Genomic DNA, 23,490 nt, shown 5'->3' on the forward strand with positions numbered 1-23,490 from the left:
TGTGAATGTGCACAGCACCTTGTGTACCAGGAGGTGATTATTTGAGCAGTTATGGAAAATTTCGTGTTGATAGGGACTCGCTGAGTCTAATCGTGATTGATAAGGCTGGATTATTCCATACATTTATTTCTTTTCACAGGCAGTGCTTTCCTCAGTGCTATTTTTCTTGCCTTAGCAACATACCAGTCTCTGTACCCTCTCACCTTATTTGTCCCAGGACTCCTCTATCTCCTCCAGGTAAGCACTTGCTGGTCAGAAGCCAGCCCCCAAATGACATTTATTACATGGCCTGGTCCCTGCTCGGGGGAAGGAAGGGCGTGGGTCAATAAAGGCAATGGGACTACTTGCTTCTACTTGAAAGCACAAACACAAAGTAACTTGACTAACTTTAAACAAAGTGGACCTAATAATCATTAAGTTCTCATGCCCCACTCCATATCTGCAGGGGATATGCTCTAAGACCCCCTAATGGATGCCTGAAACATTATATAGTACCAGACCCTATGTATACTATGTTTTTTCCATCTGATAACTATGTGACTAACGGGTGGGGATATGCTTGATAAAGGGGTGATTCATGTCCCAGGTGGGACAGAGTGGGACAGAATGAGATATTATCATGTTACTGACAATGGCATGCATTTAAAACTTATGAATTGTTTATTTTTGGAATTTTTCACTTGATATTTCAGACCATGGTTGATAGTGGGTAACTGAAACAGTGGAAAGTGAAACCTCGGATAAGGGGGGAACTACCTGATTATTTGCATATCATTGCAAATGTATAAGTACACTTTACTTTATATATTAGTATTTAGGATCTACCAAGCATCTTGCATTTTCCTTTTTTCATCTAATGTATATAGACCCCTCTAAGCACATTTCTTTAATTTTTCTTTATAATAACATTCCTCTTGTAAGATCCTTATAGGACTTAAATGTAGTGGGTGTACCTGATGCAATGCTTGGAACATAGTTGGTGATCAATAAATATTAATTAAAAAATACAAATTACTGACTTTTACTGAGAACATACTACATGTCAGGCACTATGCTAAGCACTCTGTAGACATCATCTCATTTCAACCTCATGAGAACTTTCTGGTGTGAAGTAGGTCATGTTATTAGCCATATAGTAGTCTAGTATTAGCCATATTAGACACATGAATTGAAACTGGAATGGTTGGAGGTTAAGTCACTTACTTAAGGTCACATGACCAGCAAATGACAGTGCTGAGATACAACTCGGGCAGTCTGTATGTTCACAATGTCAGGTTTATTAAAAACAAACAAATATAAAACGAAACAAAACTCGGGCAGTCTGATGCCAGAGCCTGCTCTGTAACCATCTCTTTTCTGCTCAAATAAGAATGGTACAGGTTTCCTCAAGAGCAAGTATCTACTTGCAGGCCCCACATGGTCCAAATCCATTCTTAGAAGTGTTTCTTGAAAGTATACAGGTAGCACTGCCAGGATTCAAACTCAGAAATGTCTAATTTCAGAGCCCTTCTTAATCACAAACACTGCTGCTAATGCTGAATGAATACCTCTATTTTATTTTTTTATTAAAAAAATTTTTTTCCTCCTACCTCCTTTCTCTATTTATTGAAATAGGCCACATACTTGTCATTTTAAGTGACTCTATAATACATCATTGTGTTGATGTATACAATGATACCTGGGTAGCTTGGTCTTTCTCTTATTTGGGGAATTTCAGATGTGTCTTAGTTGTCACTAAGATAAATAGTATTTCCTTAAGGTATATTCCTTCAGCTGAATCATTGGACCCAAGGGTGTGAAAGGTTTTGTAGTTCTTGTTGCTCAGTTATACCGGATTGTTCACCCAGAAAGCCTAAGCCACTTCACAGTGCCACCATCAGTATCTAAAGAGAAGTGAACCACTTACCTCCCAGTCTGCCAGCCCTGGCTTTTCAAGTTTGATTTATGATTCCTAGTTCAATAGATGTGACAACATACTGTGAAGTTCTTTTGTTTTGATTTTCATTTTGTATTCTTGTTGAACCTAAGCATTTTTCTTTCTTTTTTTTTTTTTTTTTTTTTGAGACAGAGTCTCACTCTTTTGCCCGGACTAGAGTGCCGTGGTGTCAGCCTAGCTCACAGCAACCTCAAACTCCTGGGCTCAAGCGATCCTCCTGCCTCAGCCTCCCCAGTAGCTAGGACTACAGGCATGAGCCACCACGCCTGGCTAATGTTTTCTATATATTTTTAGTTGTCCAGCTAATTTCCTTCTATTTTTAGTAGAGATGGGGTCTCGCTCTTGCTCAGGCTGGTCTCGAACTCCTGAACACAAATGAGCCACCGGCCTTGGCCTCCCAGAGTGCTAGGATTAGCGCCCGGCCGGGAGTATCCTGATTGGATCCTTGATTGGAAAAAACAGTTGTAAAAGATCTTTTGGGGGACAATTAAAAAATTTTGAAAATACATATAGGGAATTATTAACTACTTGGATGTGATAATAGTACTGTGGTATGCAGGAGAACGTCCTTATTTTGGGGAGCTATGTGCAGAAGTGTTTTAGGGAGAAGTCATGATGTGTTCAACTTTTAAATAGTTCAACAAAGACAAGTTTATGCACATAGATAAAAAAATAGGGTGAGGTGTTAATATTTAATCTAGGTGGCAGATATATGGTTGATTGTATTATTGTTTCAACTTTTCTGCATGTTTGAAAAATTTTATAATAAAAAAGAGGGAAATAGAATATAGGCTCTGATGTTTTGGTTTGGATACTTACTAGCTCTATGGCCCTGGGCAAGTGAGTATTTAACTTCTCTCTGGCTCAGTGGGGATAATATAATAGTACCTACTGCAAAATGATAATACATGTCTAATTTTTAGAATAGTCTATTAAAAGCTCACTAGATAATAGCTGTGGTTGTTAGTATTCAAATGTTCATAGAAAGGACATGGTCACCAGCCTGTAAGTATGTGGAGAGATGAGGGGAAAAGAAAATAATTCAGTTTTTGGAGTCAGAGGAACTATAATATAAGTTAGTTTGTACTTCTTCCTTTGACACTGTAAACCTGTATCCATTGTGCCGGTGGAATTTCTAGAGAGTGCTAGTGTCTCATCAGTGCCAGAGGCCAAGCTATTCTTCTCCTCCCTTCCTGAGACACAGGATCAAAGGCAGGGGGTGCTGCATCTGGCTCCCTGGTGAGTCACTTACGAGAATGGTAGTTTGAGCCCATCTGATTCCCTCCCCCAACTCTACTCTTCCTCTGACCTTGGCTTAGAGCCTAGTTTCCAAATTAGAACTTAAAATGTTATGATCTGATAGCATGCAGAATAAATTAGAGCGCCCTAACGTGCACAGAATCAAGAGGCTGCAGTGAGGGATAGCCAAGTGCATAGGACGCTGTGAGACAGAGGGAGTCTTGCTGAAGGGCTCGTGGTGCAGTCCGGGAAGTTTCTAGTTCCCTCCTTCCTTTTGCTTGGGATTCCTAAAGCCTTGGACCCTCTTGGATGGTTTGAGGTCCTTATTTTCTTTCAAAGGCAGTAACAGACAGCAGGGGAAAATACCTTTTAGTTTTGCTTTAATCTATCTGACCCTCTCCTGTCTTTGAACTGAAAAGGTTCATCCTGTGGTTTCTATACTTTCTGGGGCTTGGGTCAGGTCACATGATACTAGCTCACATCAAAAGAGCCAAACCCAATCAGGTCTTTCTTGATAACTGGGTCCTTCCCCAGACCTTCTCTGGGGCTGTATTTAGAGTTTTCACACTTTATGCTTTTTCCTCCATCACCTTTCTTTTATCTCTGCTGCTTCAGGTGGTTGGCAGGGCAGAGGTGGCAGTGCTGTTAGCTTGCTTTCTTTTTGGAACAGGTAAAAATGAGGGTAAGAGCTTGATCGAGCATTTTCTTTTTTTTTTTGAGTCAGAATCTCACTCTGTTGCTCGGGATAGAGTGCCATGGCATCAGCCTAGCTCACAGCAACCTCAGACTCCTGGGCTCAAGCGATCCTCCTGCCTCAGCCTCCAGAGTAGCTGGGACTACAGGCATGCGCCACCATGCCCGGCTAATTTTTTCTATATATATTTTTTAGTTGGCCAGATAATTTCTTTCTATTTTTTTTAGTAGAGACGGGGTCTCGCTCTTGCTTACGCTGGTCTCGAACTCCTGAGCTCAAGCAATCCACCCGCCTCGGCCTCCCAGAGTGCTAGGATTACAGGCGTGAGCCACCGCGCCCGGCCTGTACTGCAATTTCTTCACCCATTCATGCATTGATGGACACTTAGGTTGATTGCAGATCTTGGCTATTGTGAATAGTGCTGCAGTAGACATGGGTGTGCAGGTATCTTTTCAATATATTGAATTCCCCTCCTTTGGATGCATACCCAGCAGTGAGATTGCTGGGTCATATGGTAGTTCTTCAGGGAACCTCCATATTGTTCCCCATAGTGGTTGCACTAATTTACATTCCCACCAGCAGTGTACAAGGGTTCCCCTTTCTCCACCTCCTCACCAGCATTCATTATTGCCTGTCTTTTTGATAAAAGCCATTTAACTGGGATGAAGTGATATCTCATTGTGGTTTTGATGTGCATTTCTCTAATGATGTTGAGCATTTTTTCATATACCTGTTGGCCATGTGAATGTCTTATTTTAAGAAATGTCTATTCAGATCCTTTGCCCAGGTTTTATTTTATTTTATTTTTATTTTTTATTTTTTTTGAGACAGAGTCTCACTCTGTTACCCAGGGTAGAGTACCATGGTGTCAGCCTAGCTCACAGCAACCTCAAACTCCTGGGCTCAAGCAGTCCTCCTTCCTCAGCCTCCCGAGTAGCTGGGACTACAGGCCTGTGCCACCATGCCTGGCTAATTTTTTCTATATATATTTTTAGTTGTCCAGCTAATTTCTTTCTATATTTTTTTAGTAGAGACGGGGTCTCCCTCTTGCTCAGGCTGGTCTCGAACTCCTGAACTCAAACGATCCTTCCGCCTTGGCTTCGCAGAGTGCTAGGATTACAGGCGTGAGCCACCACGCCCGGCCTTTGCCCAGGTTTTAATTAGATAATTCCGTTTCTTCCTATTGAGTTGTTGGAGCTCCTTATATATTCTAGATATTATTCCCTTGTCAGATGGGTGGTTTGCAGATATCATCTCCCATTCTGTGGGTTGTCTCTTCCCTTTGTTGATAGTTTCTCTTGCTGTGCAGAAACTTTCAGCTTGATATGATCCCATTTGTCCAATTTTGCTTTGGTTGTCTTGCTTTGGGGGTATTACTCAACAAACCATTGCCCAGACCAATGCCGTGAAGCATTTCCCCAGTGTTTTCTTTTGGTAGTTTCAGGTCTTAGATTTAAATCTTTAATCCATTTTGATTTGACTGTTGTATATGGCAAGAGATAAGGGTCTGGTTTCATTCTTCTGCAATATAGATATCCAGTTTTCCCATCCCCATTTATTGAAGAGACTGTTCTTTTCCCCACTGTATGTTCTTGACACATTTGTTGAAGATAAGTTTACTATAGACATGTGGATTTATTTCTAGGTTCTCTATTCTGTTCCATTGGTCTATGTGTCTGTTTTTGTGCCGGTGCTGTGCTGTTTTGGTTACTACAGCTCTGTAGTATAATTTGAAGTCAGTTATTGTGAGTCCTCCCATTTTGTTCTTTTTGCTCAGGATGGTTTTGGCTATTTTGGAGTAAAAATTGTATCAAATTTTTAAAAAACAGGCAAGACTGTAGTATACAGGGATGCACATACAAGTAAAAACCATAAAGAAATGCAAGGAAGTGATTACTATAAAACCAGGGTAGCGATTACTCCAAAGGAGTAGGGGGATTGTGGTTGGGTCAGGGCACATGGAGGAACTTGGAGAGTGGCTAGAAAGTTCTTTCTCTTGACCTGAATAGTGATTATAAGGATGTTCACCTTATAATCATTCACTAAGCTTTATATTTGTTTTATGTGGTTTTCTGTGTTTTGTGTTTTATGTTACAATGAAATGTTCTAAAAATTGATCAGAATTTTTAGGGCATCAGTCTTTCAACCCTTCTACTTACATACATGCACATACATTTTACATACTTACATTTTAAGTCAGCATTTGCTGTAGAGCAAAAGAGGTGAGTAAAACAAAAGCTCACTTGTTCACTAGGAAATTTTCAATGTGAACCTTGTTGAACCCAAATAAAATACAGAGATGAATCTCTAAATTTAAAACATTTGATTTGGTTAGCAAGAATTGCAGTTCAGGGCATGTATATAAACCCAGTAGTCTTCCATATGTCAGAAGAACAAAGAGAAGGTTAGGAGTTTTATTGGAAAGAGAAATGTTAAGTATTGTTTTGAAAGGTAGTTCGTTGGCACTACAGAAACTTTTGTGAGCTGGCAAGCTCTGATTGGTGAGTGATTGGTCCGTAAAACTAGCCTTAGAGTCACAGCAGGTCGTTTCAGCAGTTTTTTTCAGCAGCTGGGCTTGTGGAAAATTTAATTCTTAGAGCAGGTGCTGCATACGCTGAATTCTTTTTTCCTCCTGACCCCTCAACTCTGATTTAGTTGGGTATGACAAGAATGACTCAATTTGTATAATCAACTTTCACAACCTCTGGATTAAGTTTGGCCCTAGTGTGTATAAACAACAAGCCATCAAAGGCTTCTGGATTTTCTTTTTTAAGAATTTTAGGTGTGCCTCACTTGTAACAGTAGTAGTTCTGAAAGATTAAGTACAAGTTCAATTTTTATAAATAGACTCAGTACATACTCCACATTACTTTATCATTTCAGGGCTCTATTCCCCAAAGCAAACCTGACTCCAAGACCATGTCCTAAAAACAAAATTATACCTAAAATTTAGGACACATTTTATAATCACAAGTTTGCCAAGAAAAAAAAAGCATTTTCCACTCAAACATTGATAATAACACTTTAGGCTGAATCAAGCACTTGGTAGCCAACTGAAACTTGTTGGCTGCTAATGGGATTTGCAGAGTGAAACCTCATCTCCTGGCTATGTGTTCAGGCCTTTCCCAGGAGAGCTGCTTTTAACAGCCTACTTGATTCAGTTCTTCATGGCCATCTTTTTTCATTTCCTGGCATATTTCTTTTAAAATATTACCAGAGAGGAATGGAAAGACAAAACAAAATTTTTGTTTTCGAGGGTTTTTCCCCTCCTCTGGGCTGTGGTTTTCTTCCTCCTTTCCTTTCTTCCTCCTTTCCTGAATGGCAGTATTTTTTAGGAGGAAGAGAAGATCATGATGATGAAAGGAACTCAGAACCTAAGTGCCTTCTTTGAATTTATCTGTGGATACCTTCTCTTTGTTGAATGATTTTCCATCCCCAGAAATACATCATTCTCTTGAAACTTTATTCTTTTATTTTTTATTTATTTTATTTATTTTTTTTTTGAAATAGAGTCTCGCTTTGTTGCCCGGGCTAGAGTGAGTGCCGTGGCGTGAGTGCCGTGGCGTCAGCCTAGCTCACAGCAACCTCAAATTCCTGGGCTCAAGCAATCCTCCTGCCTCAGCCTCCCTAGTAGCTGGGACTACAGGCATGCGCCACCATGCCCAGCTAATTTTTTCTATATATATTTTAGTTGGCCAGATAATTTCTTTCTATTTTTAGTAGAAACGAGGTCTTGTTCTTGCTCAGGCTCGTCTCAAACTCCTGACCTCGAGCAATCCACCCGCCATGGCCTCCCAGAGTGCTAGGATTACAGGCGTGAGCCACCGCGCTCAGCCTAAAACTTTATTCTTTTAGATTGATACTGTCCAATAGAACTTCTGTGATGATGGGAATGTTCATTATCTGCATTGTCAATACAGAAGTCACAAGCCACATGTGGCTATTCAGCATTTGAAATGTGCTAGTGAGACTGAGGAACTAACTCTTTAATTTTAATTAATTTTTCACTAATTTAAATTTAAATAGCCACATGTGGCCAGGGGACAGTAAAGTTTTAAAGAGAGGTAAGAGTGGAGCTGTGTGTATACAAGCTTAGTGAGGGAGCCATGGGTTGATCAGCTTCCTCTCGCCTAATATCTGTTAACAATAATGCGGTCTCCAGCTCAGAACTCCTCACTGACTTCCCATTAACCATAAAGTCTTTATCACGGAGTTATGATGTCTATAATTTATTTCACTTCTTCATGGCCATCTGATATAAGTATCAGTTTCAGCCTCAACTTCAGGGGCAGTGAGTTCCCTTAATGAAGCATCCAGACTCCACTATGGTTGTCTGCAGGGGCTGCCATCAGTGGTTGGCTCTCTAGAGCTTGATCAATACCTTTTTAATTAGCTTAGTGACTATCAGAGCAGATTGGATTTTTATTGGTGAGATTAGTGTCTTACTAATTAACAAAGTGAATATTAGAAGTAGGCACTCATTGGTGAAATTAAAGTATTCAAAAGAAGTGGTATTGGCTAAAATATTTTAGAGCTACTTCTTATACTTGCACAAAGAAGGAATAAAAACATAATAAGGCCTGTAACTTCTTGCCTTGGAGGCTTAATTCTTAACCCAGCCTTTGTCTTGCCTTTGGTTAGATTTCTGGTTGGTTGCCTGATGTGAGTCTAAAGGCAGCAGAACCCTGCCTCTGGGATGTTGTCAGTTCTGCCTTGAGTGACCCTTTCTTGCAATGGTGGTAGAAACAACTAGAAGAAAGGGCTGGGACTCAAGCTTCTAGAATAGTTTGTGTGAACTGCTTTGTGCCTGCTCGTTAATGAATATTTGTTTAGTAAATGTCTCTAAGTGTGCCAGAATTTGCTGTGGAACTTGCTTTCTTTGCTGCAAGATTGTAGAAGAGCTAATCCTCACCCACCTTAAACTCTTTTCAAGACAACTGTTAAAGAACCTATGAGTTGTACATGACCAGAATGGCTTGATCCCACGTGATCTGGCTGCTCTCTGCCTCTCGAGGCCGATCATGTACCACTTCCTCCTCGCTCCTTATACCTCAAACCACACTGACCTCTGTTCCTCCCACGTTCCTTCCCACCTCAGGACCCGGACTCATCATGTCCCATCTGCCTTGAATGCCTTTATTCATTTAAAAAAATTTCTTTCTGCTTTATAATAATATTTGTATAGTTTAAAGGATAACCAAATAACACCTCTGTTTTCTCTGCCTTGCTTAAGTAATATGACCATTCTAGATTTTTGGAAACCCCTCGGGTCCCCCTTCCACATTGTACTCCTTCCCTCTGGCCCAGAGTTTATGACTATCCTGAATTTTTTGCTAATCACCCTCTTGCTTTTCTTAAGAGTTTTCCTATATATGTATGAATTGCTAAACAATATATTAAGTTTTACATTTTCCCACCAACATTTTATAATGAAAAATTTCAAAGGAAGAACAAATATGACCACTCATATACCTACTACCTATATTCAACCATGACTATTTAACCATAATAAATAGAATAACACAATATGATTCTTTTGTGTAAGGCTTCTTTCATTCACTTTGGGTTTTTGAGATTTATTCCTGTTGTTGCATACATTCCTTTTATTGCTGTGTAATTTTTTTGTCTGTGGATGCACAACATTTTGTTTATCCATCCTCCTATTGATGGGAACTTGGCCTGTTTTCGGTTTTTGTCTGTTATAAATAGAGCTGCTACAAACATTCTCGTACAAATCTTTGTGCAAGTAAGATTTGGCAGCCAAAATGTTTAATAATTATATAGATTATTCAAACATCACAATTAACAAGCTTGATTTAATGAAGGTTAGAGGTAAAGGGCTGCTGTTTTTCATACTAAGTCCTGGAGAACTAATTTTTAAAATTGTACGTTTATGTATATTTTTATAACCAGCCTTGTAACAGATGATTTCATCTCTGCTTTTAAAAGTTTTCATTTTGAATTATTTTTAGACTTACAGAAAAGTGGTGAAAACAGTAGTTTCCTTGCATCCCTCACCCCACTTCTGTTGCTAATATTAACACTTTACGTAACCATGGTACAATTATCAAGAACAAAAAAATTAACATTTATGCAATATTATTAACTACAGACCTTACTAGAATTTTGTGTGTTTCTACTATGGCAGTTGTTTTGTTCTAGGATATCCTATTCGGGTCCCATACTACATTTAGTTGTATCTCCTTAATCTCCTCTTGTCTGAGACACTTGCTCCGTCTTCTCTTGTCATTCATGACTTTTGAAATTATTTTTGTCAAATGCACCTCAATTTAGATTGTCATATGTTTTCTCATGATTGGGCTGAAGTTATACTTTTTTTTGGGAAATATGCATATTGTGTCCTCAGTGCACCATATTGAGGGCTTTGTGATGTCACTGTATCTTATCAATGGTGATGTTTACCTTGATCACTAGGTTAAGTTGCTGTCTACCAGGTTTCTCCCCTGTAAAGTTTTTATCTTTTCTTTTGTAGTTAGTAAGTATCTTGGGGAAGATACTTAAAGATCATGCAAATTTGTTTCTCCTCACATTTTTACCCACTAATTTTAGCATCCATCAGTAGATCTTGTCTGCAACAATTACCCAGTGGTGATTCTCTGTTTCCCACCTTATTTCTGCACTTACTAGTTGGAATCCTAATGTGAGGAAGAGTAGTTGTTCCTTCTCCCTAGTTTATTCAATTATTTATTTTCATTAGTATGGTTTCATAAATATGAATTTTATTCTATGGGTTAAAACCCAGTACCATGGCCAATTGATTTTTGACAAGGGTGCCAAGACCATTCAAAGGGAAAGAACAGTCTCTTCAACAAATGGTTCGGGGACAACTGGATAAACACATGCAAAAGAATGAAGTTGGATTTCTACCCCACTCTACATACAAAAATTAATGCAAAATGGATCAACAACCTAAACAGAAGAGCTAAAGCGATTAGGGAAAAACATAGGGGTAAATCTTTATAACCTCAGTTTGGCAGTGCATTCTTAGATTTGCCACCAAAATGCCTAAAATGAATGTGCATTATTCAGTTATTAGATATACTGCTCTATATGTTTATTATGTTTTATAAGATCTTGTGGGATTAAACTTAAGTGTGCTATTCATTTTTCCTACTTGATTACTGATTTTTGTCTGCTTGACCTATCATTTATGCGCTGATGATAGATTTGTCTGTTTTTCCTTTGTAGCTCCATCTTTGTTTTATATAATTTGAGACTCTATTATTAGGTACATACAAGTTTAGAACTGCTATATCTTTCTGATGAACTGTACCTTTTATCATTGTGGACTGTCTTTCTCTCTGCAGTACTATTTTATATAAAGATCTATTTTATCTGCTAACAGTATAACCACACTAGTTTTTTTTGCTTAGTGTTTCCCTGGCATATCTTCTTCAATCTCTTTATTTTCAGCTTCTCTGGTCTTGTGATTTAAGGTACACCTCTTGTAAATAGCATGTAGCTGTGTAACTGATTTTTTCTTCTGAAAATATGATTTTTTAGTTACAGAGTTTGATCCATTTGAGTTGATTGTATTATGTTTGAATTCATTTGTTTTCTTACATACTGCTTCTTTTTCCTTTTTGGCATCTCTTGTTTTCTTTTTTCTTAGAACAAATTGTAAGTTAATTCTTTTCTTCCAGCATCTTATTTTTTTGTGTGTGCGGAAAACATTTTTAATGGAGGAAAAATACAGAAAATAGTATAATTAGAGCCATATGCCTACTACCCAAAGTAAACAAATACTGATTGTTGCCATATTGTTTCATATTTGCTTTTGTTATGTTTAATAAAATATTGATAAAGTTGAAGTTTCTTAGGTTCCAATCATATTTCCCTCTCTCTTTCCCAGGAAGCTAATGCTATCATGACTTTAGTACATGTTCTTCTAATCTATGTTTTATAAAACTTTTACAGATATATGCATATATATCTATAAATAATACATAGTATTGTTAGGTGTAATCTCAAAATATATAAATAGTTTCATATTATATGATTTGGCAATTTTCTATTAATAGCTAACCTCATATTTTTGAAATCTAGCCATGTTTACAATATAGATACACTTTATCTATTTAACCTATAGTATACCAATATGCCACAATTTATTTATTTTTTCCTCTATTGAAGGATTTTTTTTTTGATATTCCAAATAATGGTGCAATGAATATCCCTTCATTTGCATTTTGTGTATCATATCTCTAGGATACATACCTAGAAATGGCGTTATTAGGTCTGAGGTCAGAAGATGCACACTTAACACCCTTTTTTTTTTTTTAACACTTATGTCCTTCTTGCTTAATTACATACCAAAGCAAAATTATAAACCTGTGCATCATAGCATGGTTCTTCAGGAGGGATCTTTAAATTTAAGCTGATAACTGCTCTTTGTTGTTGATATCCCTCAGTGTACCATTTTGCCTTCTCTTGTAGCAGCAGTATATACCCGTGAAGATGAAGAGCAAAGCCTTCTGGATCTTCTCTTGGGAGTACGCCATGATGTATGTGGGAAGCCTCGTGGTAATCGTTTGCCTGTCCTTCTTCCTTCTCAGCTCCTGGGATTTCATCCCTGCAGTCTATGGCTTCATGTAAGTAATGACCTCATTTGAAAACTCTAGAAGCTGTCGAGAAAAGGGAACCTTGTGTATTGGTGGTGGTAATGTAAATTAGTACAGCCATTATGGAAAACTGTGTGAAGCTTCCTCAAAAAACTAAAACTAGAATGACCATATGATCCAGCAATCCCATTTGTGGATATTAACCCAAAAGATTTGAAACCAGTTTGTTGAAGATTTGCCTGCACTTCCATGTTCATTGCAGCACGATTTACAGTAGCCAAGTTATGGAATAAACCTAAGTGTCCATCAGCAGATGAATAAATAAAGAAGATGTGGACTATATACACAGCCATAAAAAAGGAAATCCTGTCATTTGTGACAACATAGATAGAATTGGAGAACATTATGCCAAGTGGAAGAAGCCAGGCACAGAAAGACAGATACCACGTGGGTTCTCATTTATATGTGGAATCTAAAACAGCAGAACTCATAGAACCAGAGTGTGGAAGGGTGGTTACAGATGCTAGGGGCAGGGAGAATGGGGAGATGATGGCCAAAGGTCACGAAATCTCAGTTTGACAGGAGGAATATGATTTCTTTTTTTGAGTTCGATTGCACAGCAGGGTGAGTACAGTTAATAATATTGTATATTTCAAAATTGCTAAGAGAGTAAATCTCGAATGTTTCCACCTCAATGTTAAGTATTTGAGGTGATAGAAATGTTAACTAACTTGATTTAGTTATTCTATATTTTATTCATAAATCATAAAATCACTTTGTACCCCATAAATTTACACAATTCTAAATTGTCATTTTAAAAAAACAAAACTACAAAACCCTGGAAGCTAATTTGGTTTCCACAGCTCCAGTTGGAATCAGAGGATGCGTGACCCCAGGCAGCATCAGAGTCACCTGCAAGGCTTGTTAAAACCCAGCTTGCTGGGCCCACCCTCAGAGGTTCTGATTAAGTAGGTCTGGAGTAGAGATAGGAATTTGCGTTTCTTTTTTTTTTTTTTGAGACAGAGTCTTGCTCTGTTGCCCGGGCTAGAGTGAGTGCCATGGCGTCAGCCTAGCTCACAGCAACCTCAAACTCCTGGGCTTAAGCGATCCTACTGCCTCAGCCTCCCCAGTAGCTGGGACTACAGGCATGTGCCACCATGCCCGGCTAATTTTTTCTATATATATTTTTAGTTGGCCAGATAATTTCTTTCTATTTTTAGTAGAGACGGGGTCTCGCTGTTGCTCAGGCTGGTCTCGAACTCCTGACCTCAAGCGATCCACCCGCCTCGGCCTCCCAGAGTGCTAGGATTACAGGCGTGAGCCACCGCGCCTGGCCTGGAATTTGCGTTTCTTAAGTTACCAGGCGATGCCGATGCTGTTGGTCCTGCTGGTCCAGGGAACACACTTTGAGATCCTCTGCTCCACCGCACACCTTTGATGTGGTGGGATTAAGGAGCACTCTCTAGGAACATCCAAAGCAACTGCCAGCCTCTGACTGGGAGGTTGGGTTCAACTGCAAGCAGTAATGGATATATTCCTCTACTGCAGGAGGGTCTCCGATAGCTTTAACATAAAGCCACCTGCCACATGTCAAACCTTTAGAATTCAAAAGGGTTTGAGTAGCGTAGGCTTGTCTGTGTGCATATTTGTGAATTCTGCAAACATTTCCAAGTGTAGCCTGTGTGCCAGGCTCTGTGTGGGTGCTGAGGGGTTGGTTGCTACCCAAGCCTTGAGTTGCTTACAGCCCAGCGGGTGACAGACACTTAAACCTGTCCAGGTGGGAGAGAGATCTGGAGTGGCAGAACTCCCATCTGCGATTCTGGACTGCTTATTCGTGTTAAATTCCAGCTGAGCATAACAACGAGTTAGTAACTTTCAGCTCTTTATGCTCTGCCTCGGATAGGAGTTTGGATGCCTAGTGAACAGCTTTTCCTGGCTTTCTGCTGGGCCACAGATTGGGTTCTTTACCTCATTTCACAGAAAAAGGAAATGTAGTTACGGCAACAGGCAAAGACTTAGCCCAGGCGGAGGCCTCGGTCAGGGAAATCTGACTGTGAGCCATCGCCTCTCTCTTTCCATGCCCCATTTGTTGTCCTTTTAAAATCGTGATTTAAGAATCAGTTTCCATTTCATATTTTTTTTAAATCAAAAATATAAAGTGAACTTTTAGAAGAGCCAAAATTACAGCCAGTCTTTGTCTGATTTAACCAGACAGAAAGTTTTCCGGTTAAAACCTAATTTCTCAAATGAGGCCTGGGACCCTGGAGAATCCTAGCCAGGACCCACCCATGGTTCCTGAAGCCCCTAGAAGTCTCACTGCCGTCTCAGGCCTCAGTCTTCTGGCTCCCACTGTGGGGTGTGGAGCAAGAATGGGGAGGAGCAGGATCTTTGAGCTTGTTCCTCTAGGCCGGTCTCTGGAATGTCCAAAATAGATATTGTGTATTTAAAACTCACTCCTCCTTTGTTACAATACTGGGTATTTCCTGATTTTAAGCTGTCTTGGGCAGTAAAAGAGGGACTAGTCTCTTGATTTCTAGGGTGAATCCCTGTCTTCTCTCAGATTTTTTGGCTTAGCTAATATCTATCATGGGTTATCCTTCTCTGCGTCTGTGCCCCTTGTTTATGTTATTACCTATATCCAGGGAAGGTGGGGAGCCCTTCGCATCCTGATCTCTGTAGGGAGAAGGTTATTTTCAGCTGCCTGGAAGTGACCAAAGTCTTCAGGAGAAATCAGGGTCTAAGCAGACCATTTCTAACTTTGCTGTCTTTTTTCTCTCCCTTTGTTTTTTTAATTCCAGACTTTCTGTTCCAGATCTCACTCCAAACATTGGTCTTTTCTGGTACTTCTTTGCAGAGATGTTTGAGCACTTCAGCCTCTTCTTTGTGTGCGTGTTTCAGATCAACGTCTTCTTCTACACCATCCCCTTAGCCATAAAGCTAAAGTAAGTGGTTCACCTGTTGCTGCATTGTCCACAGAGCCACCCAAGGATCCCCTGCCCTTTGTAGCCTTAGGGGGCCCTTCAGACAGGGAGCACCTGCTCCTAGGTTTATGTCATCTGCCCAAGGAACCCTGCCCTCAGTTGCTGGGGGCGCCAGTGGCCATAGCCAGCAGTAGAGTCACACCTGTGTGCAGGCTGCAGGGAGGGTGCTTGGGAGCCCTAGCATGTCCCCTGTCCTCACTCTGAGGTGCTTAAACCCACATTGCTGCTGAGCCCACTCACCGTTTTGGACAAGAACAGGGGTTGTGGTGGGTGGGTGGGGCTATCTTTGGGAAAAGTGGATCTGGTTGGATGTCTTCCATCAGCAGCCCAGTGGCACTTTGTCCAGGGGGATTCAGGATGGGTAAGCCGGGAGGCTGGCCACCTGCAGCTCTGTTTAATCTTCTGATCAGTTCCCTCAGAAGGCTTTCTCTTCTGCAGTGTGAGAGAGCTGACGTGTGTTGAGCCTGTTCCATCCCGGGCACCTTTGTAGGCCCTCTGAAATGTAATCATACTAACCCACCAACTCGTGGAGTTAGGCATTGTATTCTTGCCATCACTCCCATTTTATAGTTGAGGAAATTTATGCTCAGAGAGGTGGAGTGATTTGCCCAGAGTCACACAGCTGGTAAGCAGTGGAGCCAGGATTCAGACCGGGTTTGTCTGGCTCCAGAATCTCTCCTTACCTCCCTGCACCATGCCAAGCTCCTGAGAGAGATTGCTCCTACTGGCCTCTGGAAATGGTTCTATTATCCTAGCTTCAGAGAAGGGAAAACAGGCACAAATGTGCCTGGATGATCCAGGGAACCTGGAAGAGAGTTTGATTTAGATTTCAAGAGCTTGCATTCTCGACTCTAACCGGTCTGCCATTCTCCACGGCCAGTGCACCAATGCACGTGGTTCCCATTGTGTAAAACCTCAGAGTGACGCTTCCTCCCCATGACACAGCCTCGGCCTGGCAGGACAGAAAACCGTCCTCCCGTGGTCTGACAGCCTGCAGAACTCCGGCAGCTCTCAGCCATCTGTGGTCCACCTTCCCTGCACTCGCTCTGGTTAGGCCCAGCCACTGGGCTGAGAGGCGGAGCCAGCCCAGAGCACCTTTCCTCACTGTTTGTGCAGCCAGCTCCCAGCAGCTTTCATTGTCTGCATGTGAAGGCCACACATCACTCCTGAGTAGACAATTCCACCACCATCATGGGACCCCATCTGCCTCAGGCCAGGGCCTCGCAGTTGTGGGGACAGAAAGTATGAAGATACCTGCCTTCCCCATTGTTCCCTCTTCTGTCTGGATGTGAAGCTCCACGTAAACTCTTCCTGCAAAAACTCCCTGAAGTTTCTGCTTCAGTGCCAGCTTTGTGGGAACAGGGCCCTTCAGGCCACCTCTCCTTCTCTGCAGTGTTACAGGAGGCTCTGGTCTCCATATTTTTTTGTCACTGCATTGTCTCTGGCCTTTTCATAGAAATGTTGCAGCTGTTACCAGCTACCTAAAAAACCCAGAGCCAGTGATTTGCCTTATCCTTAGGAAGATGTTCACACTGAGCTGGGGGGACACTTCTTAGAGGCTACAAGGCTGTATGACTTTGCTAAGCTGAGTTTCTGAGGCATTTGCTGTGTGACAGTGCTGGAGTGTTTAGCATGTTTGTCACCACATCTCAGATTTATACCCATTGAGTCACTCTGACCTGTGACCTGCAAGACAAGAATGTCATTAACCTCTGAGGAAAACCTCCTGAGCTGGGTGTCCAGGGACTGTGAGGCAGTAAGTAGGCTGCGTGTTTAGGTGTAGGTGGGGAGGGCCAGACCCAGCCTCTTCCTGTTTGCTTCCCTTTAGCACTCGGTGGGCTCTGGAGAGGTGCTGGGGTTGAGCCCTGTCCTCCACCCTCCCTGCCGGAGCACTGATGGGTATTAAGCGCTCAGGAGAACACCAGAGGTGGCAGTCAGAGCTGTGGAGACAGACAGCCCCCTCGCTCACTTAGTCAACTCACTTCACTTCTCTGAATCCCAGTTTCCTCATCTGTGAAGTATGAGTGACGGGATTGCCTGCCTCGAGGGGTAGCTGTGACCTGCTGAGGATCACAAGAGATGAGGCAAGAAAAGGGCCTCGCACAGAACTTGGCACAGAGTGAGGGTTCAGGAGGTGGCAGCCATTGTTTTCACTTACTATGAGTTTAGAACAATAGTTTAAACTGCTGTTAGTTTAAATTAACAAGAACTCCAGTCCCGGCCTTTGAGCACTGACAAGCTGTGTGCAGCTCTGTGTTCTCATTCTGGAAAGGAGTTCCGCACCCCGAGGGTCTGCAGACCCCACTATCATAGTGTCAGAGAAGAAGGCATCAGCAAGGAGGCACTTCCTGCCCTGGGTCCAGTGTACAGAGGGGCCTCTGGCGAGCGAGGCTGTCTGGCTACCCTGACAAGCAGTCATTTAAGCCCAGTAATAAAGAACGCTGACTTCATTTGTTTTCTTCCTCCTGGCTCCTGGGGGAAGGCCCAGAGCTGGGGTGGGGAGGGGCCGTTGATGGGAAACATCTCTGTGGGCTGGTTCTCTAGTGTTCGCTGGGCCTCCTCACCACCTCTGGGAATTTCTGGCCCCGGCTACTGGGGCCTGGCCCCTGCCTAGTAGGTAGCAGAGCCAGCCCCTGCCTGAAGTCCTCTGGGGAGTATTTTTGGTTCCGAGGATGGGGTCAGGAGTCTCTGGGATGAGCCTGGTCCTTGGCTGATCTCTCTCTGTCTGTCTTCCCCTGCCCTGCCCAGGGAGCACCCCATCTTCTTCATGTTCATCCAGATTGCCGTCATCTCCATCTTTAAGTCCTACCCGACGGTGGGGGACGTGGCCCTCTACATGGCCTTCTTTCCCGTGTGGAACCATCTCTACAGATGTGAGTAATCCTGCCTCTACCTGCTGGTGGCAGATTCCTGCCTGCCTGGCCCCTGGGTGAAACAGCCATGGAAGAAGCAATTGATAGGCATGTCCTGGGCATCTGCCGAGCTGCAGCACTAGGAGAGAAGCAGGCATAAGGCACGGTATCCGTTTCTAGGTGCTATGGACTAGTGATGATAAAAATAACTGCCACTTATTGAGCACGTACTGTGTACCTGGCCACTGTGGCTCCAAGAGTGTTACATGCATTAATTAGCTCAGTTTATCTGCACACCAGCCTTTGAGGTAAGTATGCCCATTTTGCAGATGAAAAGTCTGAGGTACAGAAACGTAGAGCCACTTGTTCAAGGTCATGCGACCGGTAAGCGGAAGGCCCAGGATTGGAGTCCAGATCTGTGAACCTCTCCTCAGTGCTGTCCAACAGGGCTTTCTGTGATGATGGAGATGTCCTGTATCTGCACAGTCCAATACAGACAGTAGCCACTTGTGTGACTGAGAGCCTGAATTTTTTATTTAAATTCATTTAAATTTAAATTTAAGAAGCCACATGTAGCTAAGCTGCCATATTGAACAGCAGAACTCTATACCCTGGGCTTTGAACCATTCCCCAGTGCTGCACTCAAAGCTTCCTGGAATGCAGATGGGCAACACGAGACTTCTTGCCCACTGTGATGACTCCTTTAAGCTCTGACCATCTCTTCCTCAGAAGATGGTTTACTGGTGACCTGTGTGTGCTGCCTAGGCCCCCAGCATTTCCCCTGGTTGGGCTCTTAGCCCTCTAGGGTGGGTTCTTTTCAGTGTTTGGGGACTCGCTTAGGGTAGACATCATTTGCCTCTGTGTCCCCAGCATCCAGGAATGAACCTGACACAAATGTTTGTGGAGTGAGTTTTTAAATCTCAGTAAGTGTTTGTGGAGTAGGTTTTTAAACCTCCCTAATAAAGAGGCAGTGTCAGTGGCCCAGCACTGCCTGACTCTCTAAAATGAGTCATGGAAGGGAGCTGTTGAACTTTCCTTGCCTGCTCTGGGTGGGCAGCACGTGTTGAGAATGAATTCAGGTAGGACACACTTCAGAGGAAGTGAGTCTTTGTTGTTGTTTTGGAACCCCTGGGTGTCAACCAGGAAGTGAAACTGACCAGCTGCCTGCAAGAAACCTACCTGTAAGAGCGCCTCTGGGTGAAGATAAACACCTGTGTGGGCGGCTGAGCCAGGGCTGCTCTTGCAGGTGACAGCCTGGTGGGGCAGTGACTAGTCTTGCCTGATTGGGAGGAGGAATTGGCGTCTTCTCCCTGTGACATACTCACTGCACAGACAGGAGTCACCCAGCCCAGCAAGCTCAGAGTCAGCTTGGGGCCCGTAGGCAGAGTGGCCAGTGACAAGTCACGAGGCCACCAAAACATGTGGACATGCCCCGATTTGTGACAGGGTGGGTCTTGGGGACACAATGGTTTTTCTTGCTGTCCATCCACACTATGTCCCTCAGTGTCTACCTTTCATCCCATGCTGCTGAGCATTGGAGATGGACCGACTTGAGGCTGAATCCTGGCATTACCCTACTAGCTATGTGTTCTCGGGGACATCATTTAACCTTTCTGAGCCTCTGATTTTTTCATCTATCAAATAAGGAGAATATCTTTCATGGGTGTTTTAAGTTGAGAAAGAATATATGTAAATAGCATTGCAGGTATATCATCATCAGTAATAACTATGCAGGGGTTACCTACATAGTTCCATGATCAAAGCTTCAGGCTTGGTAGCCTGAGTTATTGGAATAAACATATTTTTCAAAACTTGAAATAAGCTATTTTATGCCCTCCAGGGCGATGAGGCACAAAGAAAAAGGAAGGGGTTTCCGGAAGCCTAGATGACCCAGTGGATGCTGTTGCTGGCTGCTTGGGCAAGCAGTTTATAGCTTCAGCTCGTCTGAAACTTCTGTAGGGAACAGTGGCTGCCACCTTCACCTCCCCACTCCTGCAGCAGGGAACACTCACCCTTGGAGTATCTGTTTGGGGCCTGACAACTGTGAGTCACTGTACTTAGCCAGGAGCATCTTCGGGCCTGGTCCTTGGGGCCTATGAGTGGACGTTTTGTGAAGTCTTTAAGCCTAGGTTGAACATAGTGAATGTGGTTAGGAAATCAGGTTAAACGTTAGTTGCCAGTGCTAACATGCCCACTCCCACGTTCACCTCTCTGTTTTCCTGCCCTGTCAGTGGGGAGGAGGAAAGGAACGTGGCCCTTCCCTGAGTGTAGGCTCTAGACACTGCACTTTCTGGAGCTTGGGGCTGGGATGAGTCAACAGACGCATGACTGGTGTTAGGGAACAGCCTGCTGGCAGAGCCAGTGCCAGCCTGCCGTAGTGTGGTACAGCAGAAACAGCCAGTTACCAAAGGGGGTGTGTGTGTGTGTGTGTGTTTTGTTTTGTTTTTATTAACTATTGTATAGAGCTAAAAGAATATTGATAAAATACATATAAAAGTTAATAATATAATAAATTCCCATGTACCTTGCACCTAGTTTAAGACAGCTGATGTCACCATGACCTTTCAAGTCCCCAGATCCCCTCTGTGCCCCTCCTGATGGGACTGGATTTTTCAAGTGGAGTTTCATTTCAGAACATATGAGGCTGAGAGAGGGAAAGTGACTTGCCTGAAGTTCCAGTTCATCAGTAGTGGCACCAGAGATTGGATGGGCCACCCCGTGGATGTGGTGGGGGAACCTGATTCCATCCAGCCGAGTGACCCTGGTGAAGGGTGAACCCTTTCATCTTGTTAGGCTCTGGTCACCTCTGATATCTCTGATGCCTCCTGGTGCCTGGAACAAGCTGTCCTGTGCCGTGGGTCCCAGCTCCATGTGCTCTGGCGTATAGCTTTCATTCTCTGGCCTGTCAGCCAGCAAAAGTGAGTAGCAGCTCCCCTTTCCTGCAAAGGTCATCACAGGCCAGAAGCCAACGGGATGCTGGCGTCAGTTCCTCTAACCACATGGGAATGTATTTTTGCAGCCCTTCGTGATAGCACCCAGAGGCTGCAAGTGAGCCTCTCCCGTCTTTTTGCACTTAGTCTCCTTCCTGTCACCCTGTCTGAAATCTCTGTCTCTGACTGGAGGCACAGATCAAAGAACCACCTGGGCTGTTGGGCCACAAGCATTTTATTTTAAGAATAGTCTATATTTTTTTCAGCAAAATACTTTTCCAGGGGATCAGAAAGAACCACTGAGAAACGTAAATAGTGATGTCGGAGTAGAATGGTAAAAAGATTTGTTCTTCTTTCTTGAGGTTGTAACATTTTTTAATGATAATAAGTATTATTATTAGTAGCATTATTATTGGCTGGTTGCAGTGGCTCATGCCTGTAATCCTAGCGCTTTGGGAGGCCAAGACAGGAGGCTTGCTTAAGGCCAGCAGTTGGAGACCATCCTGGCAACATAGCAAGACCTCGTCTCTACAAAATATATTTAAAAAAAAAAAAAATTACCTGGGAGTAGGTGGCGAGTGCCTGTAGTCCCAGCTGCTCAGGAGGCTGAGGCAGAAGGATCACTTGAGCCCAGGAGTTTGAGGTTGCTGTGAGCTATGATGACACCACTGCACTCCAGTCTGGGCAATAGACCCTAGCTCAACACTCTGTCTCAAAAGAAAAAAAAAATAGTAATTCTCGATGCAAATACCCCTTTTCTCAGACTCCTTGTTCCTGGGAGTACAGGAGGAGGCGGGAGCTTCCCTGGGCAGTCTCAGGAGGTTTGAGTCATGGCTTTGACCTCTGAGCTTTGAAAACCAGAATTGTGGAAATTTCAGATTAGAGGAGAGGATCTTGCGAGCCATCCAGGCCAGTGTCCAAATTGTGGGATTTCCCAGACCACTAATATTTCAAAAGAACTCTGGTGACAGAGTTGCCAGCGCTTTATTTTGCTGAAGGCATTAAAGCAATCAACTCCCGGCCATTTATCCCCACTTCATAAAAGAAAGGACTTTATAACAACAAAAAGACATCTATCATTTCTCAGTAAAGAAGGAGCTGTAAGTTGAAAACATCTAGCCTTACCAAGAACTGTCAACTACCTTGTCCTCCTTACTCTAACTTTGACACCACCCAGTGGCATCTCTGTTGCAGACTGTCAGGGTCTGCAGCCGTATTCCAGTGGTTCTCAGCCCCAGGTGCATATTGGAATCACCTGGGAAGCTTTAAAAACTGCATATGGGTGTCAGGGCCCCATCTATAGACTCTGACTTAGTCTTTGGGTAGGGAGTGGGGCTCCCCACATGATTTCACTTTGCAGCCAGAGTTGAAAATCATCTGTGTCATCCAGACCCCCTTCCAGTGCATGAGCCCTCAGTATAGCATTTCTACCAAGTGCTTGTGCAGCTGACACAAGTGGCCTAAATGTTTGGGAGTTTCCCCATCCCTTAGAGCTCCCAAAATGCTGACTTGGTAGAAGGGATTTTCTGAAGGTCAGGATCAGAGAGGGGAAGGGAACTTCCATTCATTAGTGCCTGCTGGGAACCAGGCCCAGTGCTAAGTTCTTTTTAAAAAGATACTATTTTAATTAATTTATTTTAAATATTCTTTTAAAAAAATAAAGTATAAAGAAATAAAAGTAACATGTAACCCTACTGTCAGATAACCCCTGGTGAATTAAAAGGAAAAATCACAGTGTAGTAGGCAGAGTATTATCCATCTCCTGCAAAGATGGCCAGTCATAATCCCCAGAACCTGTGACTATGTCACCTTACATGGCAAAAGGGACTTCAAATTAAGATTTTGGGAAGGAGGGATTATCCTGGATTATCCAAGTGGCCTCAGTGTAATTACAAGAGTCCCCAAAAGTGGAAGAGGTGGAGGCCAGGAAAATATGGGAAATCTCTGTACCTTCCGTTCAAATTTGCCATGAATCTAAGACTGCCATAAATAAATTCTGTCCAGTGCTGTGGCATGTGCCTGTAGTCCCAGCTACTCCAGAGGCTGAGGCAGGAGGATCACTTGAGCTCAGGAGTTTGAGGCCATCATATGCTATGATCATGCCTGTAAATAGCCACTGCACTCCAGCCTGGGCAATATAGCAAGACCCTATCTCAAATACATAAAGAAATAAAGTCTATTTTTTTAAACAGTGGAAGAGGGAGGCAGAAGAAGAGGTCAGAATGATGCAATGTAAGAATTCCTCGATCTGTCATTGCTGGTTGTGAAGCTGGAAG

At 42.8% G+C, this 23,490-nt stretch overlaps 1 protein-coding gene across 2 annotated transcripts in view; it reads left to right on the top strand.

Moving 5' to 3' along the window:
- Positions 1-23,490, top strand: part of PIGU (phosphatidylinositol glycan anchor biosynthesis class U) — an 81,358-nt gene that overhangs the window by 44,609 nt on the left and 13,259 nt on the right. The window contains exons 7-10 of one of the 2 annotated variants that reach the window (XM_045528771.1): positions 140-237; positions 12,327-12,481; positions 15,250-15,393; positions 18,181-18,305. In XM_045528771.1, coding sequence (XP_045384727.1) covers positions 140-237; positions 12,327-12,481; positions 15,250-15,393; positions 18,181-18,305 — 522 coding nt within the window. The remainder of the gene's footprint in view (positions 1-139; positions 238-12,326; positions 12,482-15,249; positions 15,394-18,180; positions 18,306-23,490) is intronic. The other variant, XM_045528772.1, reaches the window with a different exon arrangement.

This window comes from Lemur catta, chromosome 17 (assembly GCF_020740605.2).
Source record: "Lemur catta isolate mLemCat1 chromosome 17, mLemCat1.pri, whole genome shotgun sequence".
NCBI classification, from domain to species: Eukaryota; Metazoa; Chordata; class Mammalia; order Primates; family Lemuridae; genus Lemur; species Lemur catta.